Source organism: Dreissena polymorpha, unplaced genomic scaffold (assembly GCF_020536995.1).
Source record: "Dreissena polymorpha isolate Duluth1 unplaced genomic scaffold, UMN_Dpol_1.0 chrUn007, whole genome shotgun sequence".
Classification (NCBI taxonomy): domain Eukaryota; kingdom Metazoa; phylum Mollusca; class Bivalvia; order Myida; family Dreissenidae; genus Dreissena; species Dreissena polymorpha.
In genome coordinates this window covers 318,303-343,231 of record NW_026273321.1, presented here as the reverse complement: position 1 = coordinate 343,231, position 24,929 = coordinate 318,303, and the positions used below count along the sequence as shown (strand labels likewise).

Genomic DNA, 24,929 nt, shown 5'->3' with positions numbered 1-24,929 from the left:
TTAGAAAATGAAAAGAAACTTTAGTATTTTTATCTAAAGTAAAAATACCTGAATATTCATGAGATATATCTTCTTACAATTTCTTTATTAGTTCCCCTCTCAGACTGTATTTGTACAGCGCAGACCCCGAAGTGATGTACAGCTCACCCAGTCGATGGCTAATTCCAATACATTGATGTTCAAGCCGATGAGTCCTGCCTTTGATCAGTCTCCCTTTATCCACTGTAAACAATTGCACCTCGTGTGTAGCTTGCTTATTAAGAGTAATCGCCACCTCTGATGAACAAATATGGCATATGTCGTGCGCATGTGTAACCAGGGGAGTTCTGCTGATCACTTCATATTTCTGGTTCAACAGTTTCAGCGAAGCGTTCGAATAGTCCGTTAAGACGATTTGACTATCAAGAAGAAAACATACCCCTGAAATGCTGCACAAATAGGTATCTTCATTTGAATGTACACTGAACTCAGTCTTACAAATCACAGATAATGCACGATATGAAGTAACCAAATCTGTGTGTATTATTATGCCCAAACCATGTAGTTCCGACAAATATTTTTCAATATTAGTGTTGGCCTGAAGCGATAATGAAATACCAGGTTTTCCGGAAAGTTCTTGTATATAAGATTCCGATTGTTTTTTCATTTCCAACCATTTTTGATTTGCTACGAAGACGAGTTCATTATTGTTTTCACCTATTTCATGAATTGCGTCTCTGAAACTTTTCAACTCCTCATACAGCTTATTGCAGTTGTCAACATCTTTTTTAAAGTCTGTCTTGAGGTTTGCAATTGAAACATCCAGCTCTGTCAGTGTCATTTTCTCAAGCTTATCTAATACAGTGTTAATTTTGTTACGCACATCTGTTATGTATTGTTTGCTTTTCTTCAATGAATCTTGCAAGGACGCAATGTTCTCCTCTCGACTCTTTCGTAGCTCTTTCAGTTGTTGCTTTATCGTCTTGATGTCATCAAAAAGTTGTTGAAGGTCTCCAGGTGACGTGATATTTACTAAATCTGTTATGAGAGACACCTTAGCGCACTGACTGAAAATACAATATTGAACAGGTCAATATTATGTTGTTTTGTCATAATACAATATTTATATGTAGTTTGCGTAATCTTAAATATCCGATATGTTGTGTACATTTTGGAAAATATGTGGCTCTAGAATGGTCATACAAGTGCACATGGATATGAATAGCATACGTTATTCGATTAAATAAGAAAAATAATTTTAGACCTCTGTATATTTAAATTATCTATCTAGTACAGTTGAATAATTGGCAATTTTTAAAAGATTAATAAAATGGCAGTAATTTACAAGAAAGGTAATAATTGTAATGATGCAAAGCATATCAACGTATACAAATATTTCCAAAGTTATGATAATGACGAAACCCATGGCGTGGCGACACAAACCACGTTTTGCATCATAAATATTACTTACACAGACTAATTCAACATCTTTAACGTTTTCTGACTCAGCCTTAAGAATAAAATAAATTTTCAAAGAAAATAATACCGATGGTTCAGCGATATGCAAGTGTTGCAACAGAGCTTTTCGTGGTCCTCACAAAAAAGTTTCAATTTCTCGTCCATGTGTAACTCACACTTCTCTACACAATCTCGTGTAGCCCTAGCTAGTGGCCAATGTTTCATATCGGATCTTTCATACCTCGTGTGTGTTTTATACAACTGATTGTGCAAGTTTAAACACGATCCACAGTAAAATGTTGTGCATTTTTCACAATATACTTCCGCCTCTTTTGAAAAACCTTTTTCTTCACAGGGCATGCAAGAATAATCCAGCATGATATCCGATCCTTTATACACTGATGACCGAGTAAATTTTGCCATTTAAAAAATATATCTATATATGATACACAAATATCTGATTAAATCAAGCAGTTAACTGTCTTGAAAGTTTTGTTCTGATAAGAGTTTAAGAACGTGTCACATGATTACGTATCTTATCGATAACATCAACTGACCTAGAAAGATAGCTTACTACAAAAATTGAAATTTAGGTCCTAAGATTCGTGTCATCTATAATGCGAGTTTCAAAATAACTATTTTTGTTTTGCGTATTGATGGGTAGGTATTGGCACGGACTTTTAATTGCGCGTTCTTTTGACAAAATAGATTAATAATTATTAAGCAAATTCTAGCAATATTCATGTGTACCATTGTACCAGCATTAATTATCGGAGCATTAGCCGACTGCTCGACTTCTCAATAAGTTGACGTAACCGAGTTTGCCTTCTAGTAAACGGAGAGAGCGCATGAAGTAAATATGTGCAGGATAAATCTGTTACTTTTACTGATACCTTCACCCGTAAAACACTATGAAGATGAATTCGCAGTGCTGTCACTAAGTAAATTTTAGTCAAAATGGTTCGCGGAAAGAAATAGTATTTAGTATTTAAATGTATCATTGTTGGTACGTATTGGTTGGTAGCACTTACTTTTTGTTCACTGATTTTTGTGGATGTAGTTCTTAAATTGCTTAGCCCTTAATATGCGTTTTGGTCTAAGACGTTTCACATAGGATCGATATTCATATTGATAGACCCTTCGACATAACTGAAAACGGTATAAGAAAGCTTCTGCTAAACCTAAACCCACACAAGGCACAATGGCCAGACGGCCTGTCACCACGATTCCTCAATGAAATTCGCCAATGGGATTGCCCCTGCACTGACACTAGTGTTTCAAGCCTGCCTTACGCAAGGTCCGAGTAAACAGTACTCGACGACTTGACGCACGCTATGGTCACTCCAATATTCAAGAAGGGCGATCGCACAGCTACTGCAAAATTCAGGCCGATATTCCTGACCGCAATCTGTTCCAAAACCATGGAGCATATCATCTATGGTATCCTCACTTATAGTCAGCATTGTTTCAAGGAAAGACGTTTCTGCGAACGCCAACTTGTACTCACGATACAAGACATTGCCTCATGATCGGACGACGGTAACCATATAGATGTTATGCTACTTGAATTTAGCAAAGCGTTCGACAAGATACCCCACAAGAGACTTTCCATCAAGCAGGACAACTATGGGATCCGCAATTTTATGAAAAACTGCTCGGGAAAAGTCATGTTGATGAGATCTCCAAAAAAGCCAACAACTCCCTTGCCTTACTGAGAAAACATATCAGCAAATGCCCGACTGATGTGAAGGACCGATGCTACAAGGCCCTAGTGCGCCCAATCCTGGAATACTCATCTACAGCGGGAAACATATCCCAGCTAGAATCAGTACAGCGCAGAGCTGCATGATTCGTCAAGGGAGACTACTGGAGGAAAAGCAGCCCAAGCCATATGATGGCCTCCCTTGGATGGCCATCCCTGCAAACCCGGCATACTGACGCTAGACTGGCATTCGGTTTTCCAGCAGCTATGGCACAGTATCTAATGTAATGTCTCAAGAAACCTGGTGTAAAGTTGGTCCTTTTTGGGAAGTGTGTTGCTTTTCCATTCCAGATCATTGGATAAAGTAATGCCTTAATATAAGTTACATTTGACGTTTTTAAATTGCGTTGTCAATAGTGTACAAAAAAGTAGCCTAGGATTGGGTACTGAGGAGATATCATTTCTTGGCGTTAAACCGCATTACCCTTATATGGGTCCACTTTTGTAGGTTGTCAAGGTCTTATTTGAGATCCTATGGTCTTTGATTTAGGTCATAGTTCTTTACTGTTGGCAGTTATCTGCAAATAGTTGTATGTGAGACTTACTCTGTCTGGCACATCATTGATATGGCAGAGAACAAGCAGGAGACCTAACACTGTTCCTTAAGGTACGCCGGCGCCTACACTAAAATGGTCGGAATTCTCTCCAACTACCACACACAATAGTCGGTGGGTAAAAAGATTTTTTGGAGTATTTGACCGCGAATAGCATAGTAATCAAGCTTCAGCAGTAGGCGTTGGTTGAGCACAGCGGCAAAGGCCTTACTAAAATCAAGTATTATGGTGTCAACCTGTTTGTTATGATTGTAGTATCCGAGCATGTCATCGGCGGTTTTACAAGATTATCCTGAGCGGAAGCATGATAAACGTTTGTTTATACTTTGTGCCAGTCCAAATGGTTAAGGGTATGGCAGCAGATGATATATTCTAATAACTTTGGGAGCAATTAAAAAAGTGTCGTTATTTTATATATGTAAGGTTTCAACTGTTCAGAACTTACGGCTTGCATGTAAGTATAATACAAGAGAAACACTCACAACAAAACGCTTGAGACATGAAAACATATCAATACATAACAAACAATTTATAATGATTTTCGTTTATTTATTAAATAAATACAAGTGCACAAATTCGACTTTCAAAAGCTCTTATAAACAAATATTTGCACTATTATTGCAAAACACAGAAACCGGCATAAGATCTGATTGATAAATACTAGCAAAATAAAAACATATTCAAGTTATATAGTTAATTTGAGAGTTGTTTCGTACAGTTTCTTTTAAAGCAGTTTAAAGGATTTCAAGAGGGTAGTCATATGTATAGTTACTCTCTGTGTCAAATAAAACTTTGATACATGTATTACATGCAGTACTCTGACAATAACAAGAGATGTGTTCGTCAGAAACACAATGCTCCCTATTGCCCCGCATAATTTTTTTTATTTTTTTACCTTCGACCTTCAAGGATGACCTTGAAGGATGACCTTGACCTTAAACCTTCACCACTCAAAATGTGCAGCTTTATGATAACGCCACTTTGAAATCATTTTTTTTTACCTTTGAACTTGAAGGATGACCTTGACCTTGAAGGATGACCTCGACCTTGAACTTCCACTTCTCAAAATGTGCAGCTTCATGAGAACGCTGCTTTGAAATAAATATTTTTTTATTTATTTTTTTTAACCTTTGAACTTGAAGGATGACCTTGACCTTGAACTTCCACCACTCAAAATGTTAAGCTTTATGAGATACACATGCATGCCAAATATCAATTTGCTTTCTTCAATATTGAAAAAGTTATGGCCAATGTTAAAATTTTGAGACGGACAGACGCCATATATTTCACATTTGACCTTAAAGGATGACCTTCACCTTCACCTTCACCTTTCACCACTCAAAATGTTCAGCTCCATGAGATTCACATGCATGCCAAATATCAAGTTGCTAACTTCAATAGTGAAAAAGTTAAGGCCAATGTTAAAGTTTTTTTCGGACGGACGAACAGACTGACTGACATGCTGACGGACAGTTCAACTGCTATATGCCACCCTACCGGGGGCATAAAAACAAGTGTTGTATAGTATATAACACCATTATATAGGCAAATATTTTCAAATAGTTCATTCAAATAGCCATTGTTTAAGGCTTTTCCAATTGCCTCCTCTGAAGTTGTTATTACTTTTTCTTGCCCTTCTGTTTCCCTCCTGCTGGTGAGGCATCAGGGTTCTCTCCTTGGGCAAGTGCAAGCCGACGTTTGAGGTCAAGAAGTTTGGACACTTCTGTGTCAACCAGCACTTTCCCTGCCTTTGCGGTTTTCAATTCTCTAACTTTGTTACCCTGGCGAAAAAATAGACACAACATGTTTTTAACATATGCATGGACAATAATAAATAAATGCATTAAATAAAGTAACTTTGTTTGATTTAAACATATTTATTAAGCTTGCTTGCATCGAAGGCGTTAAACTTTAGAGAAAATTCGTTTCCTGTGAGGAACCAATACTCGGCAAGATCTTGAGATCTAACCAACTCCGTTTCATCATTGCAACAGCCACCAACAGCAAGTCTCTTTTGAACAAATTAATTTTTAAATCTGGAAACTGCAAATCTCTATCAAATGCAACTTTTCAATAAGATCACATAAAAGCATAATCTAGCATAAATAAATGGGCTGTAAATAGAACACTTTCTTGTGGTGCTAATAGCTAATACATACCTGCTCAGTAACAAGCTTATTTAGTCTCTCAACTTCTGCAGGACTGGAAGTCACGTTGTTGGCTGTTACTTTCACCTCCTGTTTCACCCCTGGCTGATCTCCCTTCTCACCCTTCTTTTTACCTCCCCCGGTTTCTGTGACAGCAGAGGGTACTTGTGCATCAGCAAGCTGTTTCTTCAGATCCAGGAGGATCTTCACTTCGGCGTCTATAACACCATTCTCTGCCTTCTTTGCTTTCAAGTCTCGAACCTTATTTGCCTAGAAATATCAACAGAGCATACCATCAAATCAGGGGTGTAGACATTATCCTTAATCAACATATGTTATTTGTCTATGGACACATTCAACAAAATAGTCTGCAGAGAAAAGTATTTTTCCCATATAAAAATACTGATACATGTATATGTTATTCTGATCATTTCAGTGTTTTTTGTCTCGTTAATTATAAATTGAACACATGTATTTTTTTAAACATAAACATTTAATATTAAAATAATAAACTTCCAACTTTTATCTTTTCACACTTTCTGATTGTTCTTGTTCTTGAATAAGTAGACAGGACAAATTTACTCATCAGGCAGAATACTTCTGTTTGTTTATTTGGGTGTTTCATTATTATATTAGTCATATTAGAGTGAACTATTAACCGGTAATCCAACCAACAAGCCAGGGCTTTGTTGCTCTACCAACTAAGCTAGCCGGACTGTTGTGAAAAATAAATGCTGCTTCGGACCAAATGGTCATTGTACTTCCACACCCCTGCATTTCATCACCACACATTAAGTAGTATCAACTCTTAAATCATCCTATAATGATAATTTCTTACTCACATGTACTGTGACATGAACATGTGATGTAGTAAATGACTTGTCGGCTTTTTAACTTCTATATAACTCAGCTGATTTTATACCTCTCCGTGTAACTTAACTTATATAACTCTCCTGTTTTGTTATCCCCTCTTGAACCCATAAATCCTCCACTGTGTTACCTCTCCTTGTAAACCATCTATATGATTTACCTTCTTTATTACTTCCCCTTGTAAACCCCCCATATTATTCACCTTCTTGCTTACCTGCCCATGAAACCACTTAATATAATACACCTCCTATATTACCTCCTCTTGTAACTACTCCATATAATTCATGTTCTTCATCACCCCCACCCCCCTTGTAACCATATAATTCAGCTTCTTTATTTACTCCCTTGTAACTACTCAATATAATTCACCTTCTTTATTTATTCCCTTGTAACCATTCCATATAATTCACCTTCTTTATCTACTCCCTTGTAACCACGCCATATAATTCCTCTTCTTTATTAACTCCCCTTTAAACCACTCCATATAATTCATATCATCTGTTACCTCCCTTTGTTACCTCACGGTGACCCACATTATTTATTACCTACCCATATAACCTCTCTTTGACTGACCTGACTTGTTACCTCCCCTTGTAACCTCTCTACCTCCACAGGACTGGTTGCTGTCTGGGAGTTCTGTGAAGGTTCCCCTCCTTTCTTAGGCTGAAGCGATATGTATGAGATAATGTGCTTGAGATTAGAATTAAAGTAACGTTTAAGAGATAAATATGCTTTTCTGTATGTATATTGTGTTACTGTAACATATCTGATTTTTTGTTAAAGATCAGGATTTGGTATTACTCAACATTTTGTTGGAAATATATATATATATAACGCTGTTACTAAACTTTTTACACAGATTTTTCAAAGTTTGCATTCTTCTAAAACTTTTTTACATTTGTTTAATACTTTTTTTACTTGTGTTAGGGTTTTCTTGTTATCAGTTTCTACTGCATACTTTGTTTTTAATTTTTTATCTTAAAAGAAATGAGAACTTATTGGTTTACAATCACCTTGGGTTTGCTGGGAGCAGCAGGTCCCTGGCCCGCAAAGCGTTTCTTTAACTCTGCAATTGTGCTTGCTTCTATTTTCTGGAACAGCGGTGATGGCTGCAAATAACAAAAGCACTTGTTAGTGCTTGAAACTGAATAAAGAGCATATCAACCAGATAAATACTTTTTATTTTTAGCTCTTCGTGACTGGAATCTTTGAGTGGATGGTTGAACAAAGAAAGCCAACTGCACACGAATGAGGAATTAAAGCATATGCGCTTCAAGAATTGTCAATAAAGTTTGAATTAAGTTGCAATCATCTCCAATCATATTACATCTGCATTAAGCTGTTAAATAATTTCATACAAAAGAGCTCTGGTAAATGTTCAGTGTTACTGTTTTCTCATAAATATCATAACTACAACGAAAATTTGCGAATCTGAAACATTTTTTTTTCTCATTTTGTCGATTTACCAAAACGTGAAAAGGCCCCTTTATCACACCTGCTCCACATGGTCAGCATTTGTGGTATAAATTATTTTTAAATGAATGATAAATGATAAATAAAATGTTCTGACAAGTTGATTTATGGCCAAATTTTTCAACCATTGACCTTAATATTGGACCCTGACATTTTGGGTAAGGAGTTGTTTTATTTGACATATATTGTTCTCATAGGAAACATGTGGTAAGTTATTTCAATTGTATGTTGATTGACAAAATCACAGTCTGGAAAATGTGTTAAATGACGAAATTTGACATTTGACCTCGTTACCAATAATGTTGAGGTCGGGCGACGAGTGGCATGCCGTTTCATTGTGATGGTCATTTGTGGTTAGTATAAATATTTGACCTTTGACCTCTGGTTGAGATCTTAGCCTTATTCAAAGAAGGGTGTTACACGAACCACATTGTCTTTTTTATGACAGTATTTGTTGAAAGTTATTGTTGAATTGCTACATTATGGCATTGTTACAGTCAAAACCAGCTCAGACGCATACATGTACTCAATCATGCACACATGCACATACACTCAACCATAGCGCTGTTATATCAAGTTTTGTGCACGCTGGTTGAAAATCAATTGGGGAAGTACCGGGAAAACTTCAACACACCTGCTCAATCTTGTGCCCGGGGTCCAGGTGACACACAAAATCCTCATAGACCACATTGCAAGATTGAGGGGCGTTCAACTGGCGCTGGATGGTTGCGCTGACCTCTGGCATGAACGGATGCAGCAACACAGACAGCAGGCACGCCAGATTGGCTGCCAGGCTCACTAATGTACCAGCACGAGACCTTTGGACAATGTGAGAAATAAAAAATAAGGCTTAACTGGGACGATATTTTATGCACAAGAATTAAGTTCCATAAAATTTGCTAAGAGCGAGGCTTATATTTGTCTGTAAGAGGCTGAGAGGCTGTATAATAAAGGATGTACAGTTAAATTTTGTTCAACGTTATGAACGCTTATTATTTATTTAGTTCTTCTTAAATACGTACAGATAATACTTATAAAATAGGAGCTAAGAAGGAAATGTATTGGTCAATGGATTTTTAAAAACCTGCTTATTTAAACTCCTTGTAATATTTTGTTTATGTTTTACATGTATTTGCATATGTGCCAACAATAGCAAATACTGGCTTGCCTTGCAATTATTGTACCCTTTTTAAAAGCCCAATATGCCGATGGTTTTGGTTTTCATCAGGGAGTAAGTACGAGCAGTTTAATAGCAGTGCATAAGAGTCCAACTGGACTAGTGGACTTGAAAGTTAATGTTAATACCTTCATATACCATATACTAGAATATTGTACTGTCTTATATACACATATTGTCAGCATCAACTGATATAGGTCAACTACTATCAGCCTGATCAATCAAGGTCAGGTACAATTAGCCTGATCAATCTAGGTCATGTACAATCAGCCTGATTAATATGACTTGAAGTCCATCAAATTATAGTAGTACTATAATTTGATGGACGTTTATATATAGCTCATTATATAACACGGAACAAAAATGAGTACCCTCTTGGTTCCTTACTTCTCAATGTCTGATCCTTTCACAAGCTACCATGGCTTGTTTTCCTGCATGAACTCGTTCCCAAGTCGAGATATGCTGAGAATGTTCCGGATGGAGTCCCGAATTCTGGAACAAGATACACAGAATCAACCTTCAAAATTGGTTCCTATTCACACATCTTTTAAAAATCTTTCATTTGGGGATTAAATGGGGTTTATGGAAGAAAAAATTGTAGCCAAATATAAATTCTCTTTAGCAAGATTGCCTGGTTTGTAGCTGGGTGGTTAGCATTTATAACTTAAGAGTAAAGACATTGTCACAAGAGATCAGTTGTAAATGCATCTCACTTGATATTTTGCTTCAACAAAATGAAGTGTGTTTATTCCAAAAGATTTCCCTATTCCAGGAAAGACATTGGTTTATTACTAATTAGGTAAAATTCTTTGTTTATGTATCTGGTTCTCAGTCAAATGTACATTGGAACATTAAACAGCATATTTAATATTTGAAATGTAGTATGCAGAGAGCAATATCTAGTCATTTACATAATTGCTTTTGAATGAAGTTACTGTCTTTTCTTGCATATATGAAATTCAATTAATACTTAAAATTGCAAACCTTGTATTTTCCATATGGTATATAATAACACACATCTGTTTACCTTATAAAAAGATACATGGCTTAACAACAAGTCATAAAAATATTGCTAATAATTACTATTAAGCTTACAGAAAGTTTTCTGCAGAACATGGGTTTCCAATATTGCTGATGTCTGTGAGTAGCTATTTGCTTATCAAAATAGTTTCATGGCTTAAAAACAAGTTGGCATCGCTTCTGGAAATTGAAGTTAAATGCACAGTCTAATCAGGGACAACACTTTCCGCCTAAACTGAATTGTTGCTACAATCGGACTTCCTTTACACTAAAATTAAAACAAAAGCAGTAAGTGTTGGCCCTGATAAGCCAGTGCAGACTGCATTAAGCCCTGTTTTCCCAGAGTGCACATCAAGATTTTTTGCGAACCTTGCGTTTTCCATATTGTCAATGTATGAACGCGGCTCTCTCGTCACCAGAGCAATCAGATTGAAATCGTCAGCTGAGTGGTCCATCTGTTGTATACTGCCACCAAAACTATTGCTCACAAACATCAGAGCTCTGAAAAATCAGAGTTTTATAAGTTTCAGGATAAAGTTTCCTGGTTTGATCACTGCTTGAACCCTGAAATTTTCTTCAGCAAGAAAATAATCAGAAGTTTTCCTCTCTGCACTCAGGTGTATGAATGGGTATCTGTGCTGGAAATATGCCAATGTCCCATGGCTGCAGACTACACAGACGGTGAATGGAGCACATATGACCCAGGGATTAATAAAAAGTTGTCTGCAAATGTGCTTGTATGTCAATATCAGACTATAAACCTAATTTTTAACATCTTACTTTAGTTATGCTGGCCACTTAATTAAACTCTTTTTAAAATGTACAAACTGGAATACTAAACAGATGTCAAAAAATGATCAGAGAATGAGAATTTAGCACAGAACTAATGTACTGGAAATGCTTAGAACTTTGAATGTTAAGTATTTTGTGTGTGTAAAAGAAGTAAAGTATTATGTAAACAACAGGTCCATTTTAGCTAAAGGATTCTTTTTTACCTTGACTGAAATTAGTTCACTATGAACTATGGAGCTAGAATAAATGTACCCGATAAGCTCTGAGATTCAACATTTTAGTACAAGACATTTATAACTACGAGTAAAAACAAGAGATGTGTTGGTCAGAAACACAATGCCCCCTACTGCGCCGCTTTGAAGCCATATATTTGACCTTTGACCTTGAAAGATGACCTTGACCTTTCATCACTCAAAATGTGCAGCGCCATGAGATACACATGCATGCCAAATATCAAGTTGCTAGCTTCAATATTGCAATCAATATTGCAAACGTTATGACCAAGGTTAAAGTTTTGGAACAGAATGACAGAGTGACAGAATGAAAGACAGGCCAAAAACAATATACCCCTGATCATTCGATCCCGGGGCATAAAAAAAGAAAACATACAGGCTGCCAGGGTCATCCTTGTCCAAATTTAGGGAGAAGTGACTTTTCCATTTTGCAGAAATTAAGAAGTGACTTCTACTGTTGCTGAATTTAGCGAGAAGATTCATTACAATTGTCGACTGATAGATTCTAGTTAGGTTGGTATAGCCAATCTATTGATCCATTACTTTGTGATATCATTCACTGTGGCCACAGGCCTCTAGTAGAACTAATCCATAGAACCCATCTAACAGAATCATTTGAATAGAAAATCAATTATACAAACATTACATCCATGTTTTAGACATGAAATAACTCCTCCAGAAGAAGTTAATTTATCATTCAAGATTACAAGATACTTAAAACCGAAAAAACAGGCTTGTGATGATCATTTAATGTTACAATATAAAACTAAATATTGACAATTGCTTATAACAAACAAAATCATGATGTTTCATACCTGTTTATGAAGTTGCCAAGGTTATTTAAAAGCTCGCTGTTGTTCTTTAAAAATAGATCATCCCAGCTGAAACTGCTGTCCTGTTTTGGTGTATATGAAATAAATACAATTTTGAATTTTTACATTTAACAAAGCACACAAGATCATCTTGAGTTAGTTAACATATCACAGACAAAAATAAATACATGTTTTTCAAGCTTAAAATAAATTGATTATGTTCATACATTTTACAGACAAAATAAATAAATTGGGTCAAGCTTAAACATAAGCTTAGACATACTGTAAATCTACAATAAGCCTCTGAACCTCGATTTGATTGTCTTAGTTTGGTACATTTAACATAATTTCCCATACTTAAATCATAGTTTATTACAATGAAATCATTTAATTTCTTTAAGAACTAAGAGGGGTAATAAATTACCCCGCAATATTGACCAAAACATTGAAAAATCCAAGCTGTAAGTTGGATCTTTTGCAAAATCAATTTTAATTCCACTCCTTTTTTGGAAATCATTGACTGTGTAAAACTTAATTAACCCATTAAAATCTTATGAAACTGGTAACAAGATAACACATTATAAATATGATAGTGTTTAACCTCACCTGAGTTTCTGGCCTCACATAGAGCAGGTAGAACCTGTAGATGTCTGCTGGGATGCCAGTGTCACGTGCCTGATCACCAAACACACCCGTGCCTCGACTCTTGGAGAACTTGCCGTCCTCATAATTCAAGTACTCTAAATTATAGAAAGCCTCACAATGAGAAAACCACTCTTAATCCATTTGCCTAAAGTGTCGTCCCATATTAGCATGTGCAGGCCACACAGGCTATTCAGGGAGGACACTTTCAGCCTAGATCAGATTTGTGTTTGGAGGAGACTTCATTAAAACAAAACTACTTTAAAAGCAGACAGTGTTCTCGTTGATTAACCTTTAGACTGCACTGACTAATCTGGGACGATACTTAATGCATATGCATTAACCCTTTCAGTGCGGAAACCGAATTTTGAAGGCCTTTGCAAACAGTTTGGATCCAGATGAGCGCCACAAAACGTGGCGTCTCATCAGGATCCAAACTGTTTGCTATTCTGATAAAATTCTTTGAAAAAAATCGAAGAAAATGCTCATTTAAGTTATTCAGCAGATGACATTTTAGCAGACGACAAATTTCCCAGCATGCAAAGGGTTAAGCTCGGTGTTCCCAGGGCAAGTCTCAGGAAGAAAATAGTTTAAGAGCATAAAATATAACTAACGTGTTTTCGAAAACTGCTTTGACCCTTCACTTTTAAGCAGGCATACATGCAGATATATGATATTTCTTGTTTTTAAATTAGATAAAACGTTGATGAATGAAAAACTACAATAAATGTACAGAAGAAAAGGTACCAAAAGATTAACACATTCATGTACACTATTCGAAAATCCCAAGTATTGTATGCAGATTTCTTCACAGAACACATAGACAGAACTGTTGTTTTTTAATAAATATGAGCAAACTTGTTTGAATTGGTCAATTAATGGCAAAGTGATAACAACAAATTAGTCTCTTTTTTTGCATTGAAGTAAACAATATATGATTTATGCGTGGATACACATATATTTGATAAAATGTGTTTAACTTTCCTCATTCAAGTTTATATTTGTTTACAAGGGAAAAATCATTTTAAATGAGGTACATATAAATCCCTGAATGGTAATAAAATATGGTGCTATTTTGAGTAATATATAATATATAATATACAGAGATAGCATTACATGCATCTCCTTTTGACTAGAAATTCCTGAACAGTGAAGGCGCCTTAAATGTTTATATTGACATTTGAGGTTTCTGTCCTCACCTGTAGCAGACATGTGCCCCACCACAGTGTAGTGATCGTCAGCTCCCAGCAGTGAAGCAGGGAAAATCACGCTGTGGAACGGGACGTTGTCTTTCCCAAGAAAGTTGTACAGTTGGACGTGTTCTGGGTTCTTCCACCAGTGTGCCCAGTGCTCGGTGTAGTTGGCAGTGATTGAGATGTAGCCGATGGGGGCGTCAAACCAAACGTAAAACACCTGGAAAAAATTATGTGCATGTAAAAGAAAGAAATCAATTCATTCGAAAATGGAGAAATAAGTGGACACAGAAAAAGGCCTGAAGATTTTAATGCTAATATGGGACGACACTTTAGGTAAATGGATTAATCTCTAATCATGTCACCGCAGTCAACTACTCACAAGTTTACTGGGTTATACATGTACATGTATGGTTTTCCAGCACAGAGTGCACATGCTTTACCAGTAACTGATTACCATCCTATTTGAATCAGTGGTTGAGCAGCATGGCTATAGGAATAATTTCAAACAAATCAATATTATATTGGCAGAGAGGTTTTAATGTTTCTGCACCTGAATTCAACATTTAAGCATGAAACAACATGAAACAAGAGATTGCCAAGCAATATTGTCCCCTACCGGTGAAACTCCACCATTGTCGGTATTTTTTATATATATTTGTTGCCATTTAGAGTAACATATAATAAACAAGACTATTGCCAAGCAATATAGTCCCCTACCGGCTCCACCATTGTCAGAAATCCCACTATTGTCAGAATTTTTTTTTTATTTGTTGCCATAGCAACCAGAATTCTTGACGTAGGAACAAAATGAAATGGCGCATAATCTCCATATTGCCATTTATCCATGTTTCAAGTTTCATGAAAAAATATGAAGAACTGTTAAAGTTATCGCAGGATCCAGAAAAGTGTGACAGAGAGACTGACAGACTGACTTACAGACTGACAGACAGAGCGCAAACGAAAATTCTCCTCCGGTTTCACCGGTAGGGGACAATAACATTACCTTAAGAGTAAATAAGCCTTGCCTTGGAAAAACTGGGCTTTATGCATGTGCATTTTGTGTCGTCTCAGATTAGCATGTGCAGTTGACACAAAATTTCCGATTTAGTAGATTTTTGTTGAGAACAGACATTCTTTTAAACAACAAGGGACAAAATTGTCACAAAGCAAGGTTTTCAGATGAAAAAAAGTCTGATAAGGGAGACAATTAAAAATGTGTATTGTTAACCCCCTTGTGTAAAATTGACCTTGATTTCAATTAGAACAAGATGTGTTTGTGAAACACAATGTCCCCCTATATGTTGTTTGACCTTGAAGAATGACCTTGACCTTGTGAAGGATGACCTTGACCTTGACCTTTCACCACTCAAAATGTGCAGCTCCATGAGATACACATGCATGCCAAATATCAAGTTGCTATCTTCAATATTGCAAAAGTATTCATAAAATAAGTGATTTGGGCCACATATATTTGACCTCTGAATTTGAAGGATGACCTTGACCTTTCACCACTCAAAATGTGCAGCTTCATGAGATACACATGCATGCCAAATATGAAGTTGCTATCTTCAATACAACAAAAGTTATTGCAAAATGTTTAAGTTGGCGCAAACAGACCAACAGACCAACAGACAGACCAACAGACAGGGCAAAAACAATATGTCCCCCACTACTATAGTGGGGGACATAAAAAAAGTCTGATAAAGAGAGACAACTCAAAATCAAAATGTGCATTGTTACTGATTGTTCATAGTTACATAGTAGTTTCAAAATCAATCTATTTTTAGTTGTATCGACCTTGACCTTGGAGATATTGGCGTACTTCTTTCGCGCCACACACCGTCAAATAATGGAGAACATATGTGCCAAATGATTTTAAAATGTCACAATGAATGACATAGTAATGACCCAGACAAGCTCATTTATGGCCATTTTTTACCTTAAAACTCAAATTGTGACCTTGACCTTGGAGATATCGACGTGATTCTTTCGCGCTACACATCGTCTAATGATAATGAACAAATGTGCCAAATGATTTTAAAATCTGACAATAAAAGACAAAGTTATGGCCCGGACAAGCTCACTTATGGCCATTTTTGACCTTCAAACTCAATTTGTGACCTTGACCTTGGAGATACGACGTAATTCTTTCGCGTGACACACCATCTAATGATGGTGAACAAATGTGCCAACTGATTTTAAAATCTGACAATGAACGACAAAGTTATGGCCCGGACAAGCTTTTCCCGCCCGCCAGCATGCCCACCGACATCTCCAATCTAATAACCAGTTTTTTCCTTCAGAAAACCTGGTTAAAAACAAGAGCTGTTTTTGTGAAACAATGCCCCCTACTGTGCTTTTAAGCCGCAAGGCAGCTTTTTTAGAAACAAGGTTATATTTTGAATGTAAAGATCACAGTGACCTTGACCTTGACCTAGTTACCTCAAACCATGTTTGATTGTAGATCTCAATGATATGCATGCACATGTGAAGTTTAAAGAACATAGAACCAAGAGTAATCATTTTATGAGCAAGGTTAAAAGTTTGGGACAGACACGAACCTACAATTACAGACTGACACGCCAAAAACAATATACACCCTGATCATTCGCTCTGGGGGCATAAAAAACATAACAGAAAAAAGTGTTGTCCCTGATTAGCCTTTGCTGACTGAAAACGTTAATCAGAGACAACACTTTACGCACATGCATTAAGCCCTGTTTGTTTCCAGCTAGTCAAATTAATGTACACTCATTACAAATGTTGCACCTTGTCTGTGAAGCCCTCTAGAGGCACCGGTATTCCCCACTTGAGGTCACGACTGATGCACCGAGGTTTGAGCCCGTCTCGTATCCAGGACTTGGTGATCACCTTCGCATTGTTCGTCCACAATCCAGTCTGGAACACACTGTCCAGGTGGACTTGGAGCTTCGGCTCTGCCTGTGGTAAGTTGTATCAATTTTTATTTACGACTTTTGTCTGTGTTACAAAACAAACATTTTTCAAGCAAATATCAGTGACTTAGCTCTGCTTTGCTGCAATAGGTTCTCTTTAACGCTTTGAATCAAAGTTTCATGAGTTTGTAGTCCCTTAGAAAATCAAATTAAATGTACGACTTTTCCCACTAGACTCAAGTTTAAAAGGCTTAATTTTAAACCTTTGAACAGTGATGAGCAGCAAACAGCATGAAACCTGAACAGACTGCAATTTACTCACAGGCTGCTCTGGTTTCTGCTGGTTGCATACAGACATTTTCACCAATATTACGAGAAGGACAGGGTTTATGCAAACAAGAAACAAGCATCCCAATTGAACAGCATTCCCTACCTTGGGAAGATCCAGGAAAAGATGCTCACTGGACCGGACCTTTGGCCTGTTGCCACACAGTTTACATTTTGGGTTGATGAGTTCCACAGCGTTGATAAGCTTTCCACAGGCGTCACACTGGTCTCCACGGGCGTCATCGTACTTACACATGGGACATGTGCCCTCCGCGAACCTGTCTGCAAGGAACCTGCCAGGGACGAGTGCAATTAGGTATTTATTAATGTATTTATTAGCATTGTAACTATTTATATTATTTATGTTGTTATTTCTATCATAATACTATTTTTTTAAGCATGTTTTTTCTTATTTCAATAATTGTATATTTTCTTATATGTATTATTAAAATTATATGTTCTTAATCAATAACTAAAGATCTCAGGATATAAAGATCCTAAAATTCTAAAGATTGAGGACATCTTAAATATATAACAGCCATGAATAAAATGACTTTAAAACAAGAGATGTGTTTGTCAGAAATACAATGCCTCCTTCTGCGCCGCTTTGAAGCCGTATATATATTTTACCTTTGACCTTGAAGGATGACCTAAACCTTGACCTTTCACCACTCAAAATGTGCAGCTCCATGAGATACACATGCATACCAAATATCAAGTTGCTATCTGAAGCTACATAGAAGTTATGAGCATTTTTCGAATCCAAAACGCGAAACCTAAACACAAAGTGTGACGGAAGAACAGACTGACAGACGGACGGTCCGATCACTATATGCCCTCCTTCGGGGGCATAAAAAGTCTTCATATATGTTGGTGGCTTGATTAAGTGCCAATGACTTAAAACAGCCTGTTAGTACATATGATTTTTGTTCAATAAGAGCCTTGTACTGGGAAAAATTGTGCTTAAAGCATGTGTGTAAAATGTCGTCCCTGATAAGGGTTTACCTGATTAGCACAGGCTAATCTGGGACAACATTTTTAGCCTGGACATTTATTTTTTGGTAGGAACAGACTTCCTTTAAAACAAACATACCATAAAAGCATAAAGTGTTGTACCTGATTAGCCTGTGCTAACTGAACAGGTTAAACTGGGATGACACTTAAGGTACATGCATTAAGCACGTTTTTCCCAGAATGCACCGCAATAAAATAGTCCTTAGTCCCTACCTATCACAGTTCTCACAGTGCAGTTGCTCCACACTGTTGGTCAGTACATAGCCATTCTTGTGGAGGTGCCAGAATATGTCCTGTGCTATCCTGGAACATACATCAGTTATGTATTAATATGTCCTGCGCTATCCTGTAACATACATCAGTAATGTATAAATATGTCCTGCGCTATCCTGTAACATACATCAGTAATGTATAAATATATCCTGCGCTATCCTGTAACATACATCAGTAATGTATAAATATGTCCTGCTCTATCCAGTAACATACATCAGTAATGTATAAATATGTCCTGCGCTATCCTGTAACATACATCAGTAATGTATAAATATGTCCTGCGCTATCCTGTAACATACATCAGTCATGCATCACAAACTGGACATTACTTTTGATAAAGCTTTAGACTACACCCATATATGCATTACTAATTACATTTCAATTATTGTACAGAACATAGACATTTAAAGCAGATACATTTGACATACTAACAGAGAAGGTAAGATAAGACAGACTCACACATCAGTACATTTTCTTAAACTTCATCCTTTTTCTTTATAACAATTACCATGAGCTAACAAATAATAATTCCAGAACAATCCATACACTTTCTGCTGCTCCGTAGTAGTTCTGCCGAAGTAGTCAAAGTCAATATTGAACCATTTGTAGATGTCGCGATGGAGGGCTGAGTACTTTTCACATATCTGCTGCGGGGTGAGACCCTCCGCTATGGCCTTGGTCTCCGTAGCGGTCCCGTACTCGTCTGTACCGCAGATGTACAGCACGTTGTAGTTGCGCAGACGACAATATCTGAGAAGTTATTGGAAAAGCTTATGAAATTAGCAGACACAGCGAAAACTTCATCAGTTTATCAGTTTGTGAAAATATATAATGCTAATTAACTGTTTACATAAAAATGCACAGGCTAATCTGGGAGGACTCTTAACACAAACACATTTAATAGAGAATAATAGGTTAGTGTTGACAATAGATCAGGGGCCGTATTCCAGTAGCTTCTTAAGTTTTCACTTAAGTTAAGAAATTTCTTAAATAAATTTCTTAAGTTAAATTTGAAATGTCAAAAACAAATCATGAGACGCTTAGTATTTCTCTATAAGAAATTCCTTTAAGAGTTAAAGGAAGTTAACTTAATTTTAAATATATGAGAAAAAATACACAGAGTAAAGAAACTTATTAAGTTTATGAAGCTACCAGAACTTATCTTAAGTGAAATCTTATGTTTAAAACAAAATGGCGGAGATTATAAAAAATAATGCGCAATATTTCAACTTAAGTTCTTTTTTAACTTAAGAAGCTACTGGAATACAGCCCCTGGTTTATCATTCAAGGCTTAGAAAACAAAAAGCACGAGCTGGAGGAACATTAATCAACACTAATCTTTTGTTTATTTTTCCTACATTTTATTCAGAAAACCTTTTTATTTAAACAAAATTAGTTTAACTGGATAATTTTGCAGGATTTATGACGTCATTTTGTCGAAAAAATGACATCATTTCATGACGTGGTTTATAGCAGAAATTTAATCAACGAGCTTTAATCAACCGAATTTGCTGTAAAAGTCAGATAAACTGTTTTCCTAAAGCCTGGCTCATATACATTATTGTGAAAGGTTTAATCAATTTATCGATTAGCCTACACATATACATGTACTTGTGGGGCACAGTAATTTCCTGTTTCAGACGGAGAGTGTATGGTATGCTTGACTTGCATTAATAAAAACAATAGCTTTTTATAAATCAAACAAGGGACAAAATTGTCACAAAACCAGGTTTTCATTGTGAAAAAAAAATCTGATAAAGGGAGAAAACTCAAATTGAAATTTTGCAATGAACAAACAAAATAAACCCCCTTTGTAAGTTTGTTTTTAAAAAAAATATTTTTTTAGTCGTGGCGACCTTGACATTGGAGATATTGACGTGATTCTTTCGTGCGACACACCGTCCCATGATGGTGAACAAATGTGCCAAATGATTTTAAAATCTCACAATGAATGACATAGTTATGGCCAGGACAAGCTCATTTATGGCCATTTTTGACCTTTGAACTCAAAGTGTGACCTTGACCTTGGAGATATCGACGTAATTATTTCGCGCGACACACTGTCCAATGATGGTGAACAAATGTGCCAAATGATTTTAAAATCTGACAATGAACGACATAGTTATGGCCCGGACAAGCTTGTTCCGCCCGCCCGCCAGCCCGCCAACCAGCCCGCCAGCCTGCCAGCCAGCCAGCCAGCCCGCCCGCATTCGCCAATCTAATAACCAGTTTTTTCCTTCGGAAAACCTGGTTAAATATGCATACAGTAGGTTCATATAAATCAATCAAATATCAGGTTTGATAAAAATTGAAATGAAAAATGTTGGACACAGAGTGAGGAAAGAGCCAATGAAATCAATTTTTACAAAAGTCCTTATTGCAGAATTGCGATAGTTTGTTTATCAAATCTGGTCAAGATGTCACAATCATAAGCATTTTTATGTTAGTTCCGGTGGCATGGAAGATTTGGTGTCTGCCTAACAATCAGAAAGTGGGTTGAGCGCTAGCATTCTCAAGATCTTCCTTTTAGACACAATTACTTATTTTACCCAGGAAACAAACTCAAGAGCATGGATGAAAGTTGTAAAATAAAACAAAAAAAAATGCTCCTGAGAGCAAGTGATTAGGAATGTTTAATAAAGAGCACCACGACAGAGTAAATAATACACTAACAAAGACATACCTACATTAATTGTATTTAATTGCATAACATGCTTATCAAAGTGCTTTATGTCATTCCTCCTCAAATGTTGTTTGGCATTTGTTTCCAGCCGTTTTATTTTGCCACAAACTACATAAATGGTCCAAAAGCTCACTTGGGTTAATTGTACACAAATTGTGGGAAACTTGACATGGTGGCCAAGCATTGGATCACACTTAACACACTTTGCTGTGATATTGTTTACATAAAAATCTGATCTCTTTTAATCAATAATTTGATCATAATATGTGTCTCCATAAGTGATAACAATGTGTTTTTTTACAATTTGACATTGTGACCTGGTTTTTACATACACTTAACTCATATTGTCAACATAACCATTATGACCAAGTATCGTCAGTATTAGTGAACAAGAAATATCTTTAAAAAAAGATATGCAGCGTTGATTGTGGTAGGAGGTGGTGAAAGGTAAAGACTTCAATGAATGAGATCAAAGATAGTGAATGTCTTTTTCTGTGCAGTTCTTAGCTGCATCACACGCAGTACGGGAGTTTTCGCAGCTTATTTTACATTATTACATATTGCTGGTCATAAACATATAGATACAAAACAGAACATCAAAACAAGAATGGAAGTGAAATTAAAACATATGAGTCAACCGGCCACACGCGAAGTATCCGTACATATTTTAAATATTTATATGCGCGTTCTTTGAACAAACCTGTTTTAGTGGTTTGTCAGGCATTGCTATTTGATTCGATTATTAACAGTATCGAGAATCATCGCGCTCATGCTTAATACATTAGTCAATATGGTGGAACAATTCTTGTTAAATTAATCAAAAATAATATTTATCATGGTATTGTTGAAAACACATTAAGAATCTATTATTGACATACCATAATTATATTGTTGAATATCTTCATTTAACATATTTCTGGTCTAAATAAAATTCCAATTCACCTAGTTCACGCGATAGCGTCTATATTATATAACGATTGTTTTACTGGCCGCAAACTGACCCTGATACCTTTTTGCGGGTTGGAATGCGATGCATTTAAGTGAGGCTATGCTTCCACTGCTGGAACAACGGCTAAAATGTTTAAAACTTTATACTTTTACATGTTAAATGCTTAATTTCAAAAACAATTTAAAATGGTTTGGCCAAAACGAATAGCAGGATAGGTAAAAACGATACTTTTATGAACTTAAATATACTAGTACACAGACAGGAATATGAAAGTAATTACTAAATATGTGGACATAGCCTTTAAGTTCAAATTTTCTAGCGCTGGCAATCCCCTGAAAATAAAAGGTGCAAACACAAACTGTATTGATGTCGGGTGTTTAGTGTAAAACTATCAAGTCTTTTCATTAGAGATAAAATTGTTCCATGCTTATCCGCAGTAAAACAGTGTTACTTAGACGCATTCATGTTTCCAATGTTCTGGTGGTATGCTCAAATCTGCCAACAGACTGAATGAAGTGTATTCATTCGTGTCTAGCCGCGGGAAATTTTATTTGAATTTTATTGGACACTTACAAAGGTCAGGTAAGGTGAAAAGCTGGCTTATACAGCTACGCCGAAAAATGTTACCTGAGTGGAAATGAGATAATCAGTGATGACCCAAGATGCACACAGCGTGATGACAGACTCAGGAAATACATGCATACTGATCGAAATAACTCACTTCCAGCACTTCATGCTGACAGGAGCTAAAAATGTAATACAAAATTTGAAAATGCGAAAATGGGTCTAATGCCGTATGAATATGCTTATATTCTGGACACCCATTTTCACATGATTCAGCTCATATACAAATCAGAGCCTTAAATTACCCGACCATTTGTAGAATTTTGTTTTGACTTTGAGGATGATGCTTTCATATAATGTATTCCAAGATAATGCTTGTATTGGCCCATCATTTCAAAACAAGGAACCATATATTGTTGTACACAAATGACATACAATGTATTATTTTTTTAATAATTATGATATGGTTACATAGGGATGACCAAATTATTTTAACATTTGAATATTATATTAAATGTTTGCCATTCAAAAGCTCAAAAGCCATTCAAATATTCACAAATTTGTATTATTATTAAAAACCCAATAATTGTCCTTTTGTAAAAAAAAAATTGTACTAAACTCAAAGACATTGCTTTCACCAAATACTACAAAATACAGTGCGTTCAATGACCCATATGGTCCAGTGTCGAATGTCAGGCTTGAATATCAAAGAAACACCTTGGGTGTCAGTGGTCAATACTTATACACAATTATATATGACAGTAGTACACCTTGACAGTTAATAAATAACTAAAAATATATATTTTACAAGAGCACTGCATAACGGGTGCAGTTTTGAATAAATGAAAGCTGGTCAGAATTATTTTTTTAGAGGTCACAGTGACCTTGACCTTTAACCTAGTGACCCAAAAAATGGGTGTGGCATGTATGAAGTTTCAAAGTTGTAGGTTGAAGCACTTTGATTTTAGAGCCAATGTTCAAAACCTTAACAAATGTGAAGGTTTTAGCATGACGCGGACGGCGGACTACGAGCTGGCTATGAAAAGAACTTGTGTTTTCTCCAAAAACAGCCAAGGAGAAAACAGCCAAGCTAATAAAATCATGACCCACCCAAAAATATAAAGATGTGTGTCATATTCAGCCATTTTAGCTCCGAAATTTTGCTCAAAAGGATTAATTAACAGTACAAATGATTATCTCTGGGTTTCTTGATTAAAATAAAGTGTGGCTTGTTTAACTTGTTTAATAAATGTACTTTGTACAGGACTGGCAGCTGTTTAATAATAAGAAAGCAGACAATTTAAATGAATAAACATATCATACAATGTTGTTGGAAATTTGATACTTAAACACACACAAAGAGTGTCTCCTGGTCACCAAGTAGTAAACACCAGTCTTGTAATGATTAAAATATGTTATAAAAACATAATGAAAGGTTAAGGCAAAATAATACAAATGAAAAAAATAAAAACACATGTTATTGTCATTAACAAAAATAAAATGTAACAAGGGCTGTTTGTAAAACATGCATGCCCCCATATGGGCTGTCAGTTGTAGTGGCATTGTGTGAATCGGTTTTGTATCACTGTGACCTTGACCTTTGACCTAGTGACCTAAAAATCAATAGAGGCCATCTGCCAGTCATGATCAGTGTACCTATAAAGTTTCATGATCCTAGACCAATTTATTATTGAGTTATCATCAGGAAACCATTTTACTGTTTCGAGTCACTGTGAACTTGACCTTTGACCTAGTGACCTGAAAATTCATAGGGGTCATCTGCCAGTCATTATCAATGTACCTATGAAGTTACATGATCCTAGGCGTAAGCGTTTTTTAGTTATCATCCGGAAACCATTTTACTGTTTCGAGTCACTGTGACCTTGACCTTTGACCTGAAAATCAATAGGGGTCACTTGCCAGTCATGATTTTTCATGAAGTTTCATGATCCTAGGCCTAAGCGTTCTTGAGTTATCATCCGGAAACCATCTGGTGGACGGACCGACCGACCAACGGACCAACTGAAATGTGCAAAACAATATACCCCCTCTTCTTCAAAGGGGGGCATAAAAACAATGATGGAAGAAATATGTTCAATACATAATAGTT

General features: G+C 36.2%; 2 protein-coding genes across 2 annotated transcripts in view; both read right to left on the bottom strand.

Annotated features, from left to right (window-relative positions):
- Positions 1–73: 73 nt before the first annotated feature.
- On the bottom strand, positions 74–1,936 carry LOC127863416 (uncharacterized). The gene is made up of 2 exons (XM_052402936.1): positions 1,526–1,936; positions 74–1,046 (listed from the first exon to the last, which is right to left on the bottom strand). Exons 1-2 carry the CDS (start codon positions 1,858–1,860, stop codon positions 74–76), a joined length of 1,308 nt encoding a protein of 435 aa, XP_052258896.1. The 5' UTR covers positions 1,861–1,936.
- Positions 1,937–4,877: 2,941 nt separating this feature from the next.
- LOC127863414 (methionine--tRNA ligase, cytoplasmic-like) overlaps positions 4,878–24,929 on the bottom strand; it is a 29,011-nt gene continuing 8,959 nt past the window's right edge. Inside the window, exons 4-17 of the mRNA XM_052402935.1 lie at positions 19,170–19,373; positions 18,564–18,653; positions 17,443–17,629; positions 16,885–17,055; positions 14,119–14,332; positions 12,884–13,017; positions 12,281–12,360; positions 10,810–10,941; positions 9,838–9,912; positions 8,878–9,061; positions 7,784–7,879; positions 7,344–7,433; positions 5,913–6,170; positions 4,878–5,534 (exon numbers count right to left, since the gene is read on the bottom strand). Of these exons, the coding sequence (XP_052258895.1) occupies positions 5,373–5,534; positions 5,913–6,170; positions 7,344–7,433; positions 7,784–7,879; positions 8,878–9,061; positions 9,838–9,912; positions 10,810–10,941; positions 12,281–12,360; positions 12,884–13,017; positions 14,119–14,332; positions 16,885–17,055; positions 17,443–17,629; positions 18,564–18,653; positions 19,170–19,373 (2,077 nt within the window). The 3' untranslated portion in view covers positions 4,878–5,372. The remainder of the gene's footprint in view (positions 5,535–5,912; positions 6,171–7,343; positions 7,434–7,783; positions 7,880–8,877; positions 9,062–9,837; positions 9,913–10,809; positions 10,942–12,280; positions 12,361–12,883; positions 13,018–14,118; positions 14,333–16,884; positions 17,056–17,442; positions 17,630–18,563; positions 18,654–19,169; positions 19,374–24,929) is intronic.

Excerpts from the sequence above, each read along its gene's own strand:
- LOC127863416 (XM_052402936.1), bottom strand. The coding sequence starts at position 1,860 with ATGGCAAAATTTACTCGGTCATCAGTGTATAAAGGATCGGATATCATG. Across the intron at positions 1,047-1,525 it reads TGCATATCGCTGAACCATCG|TCAGTGCGCTAAGGTGTCTC; the intron begins GTATTATTTTCT and ends TTGTATTTTCAG.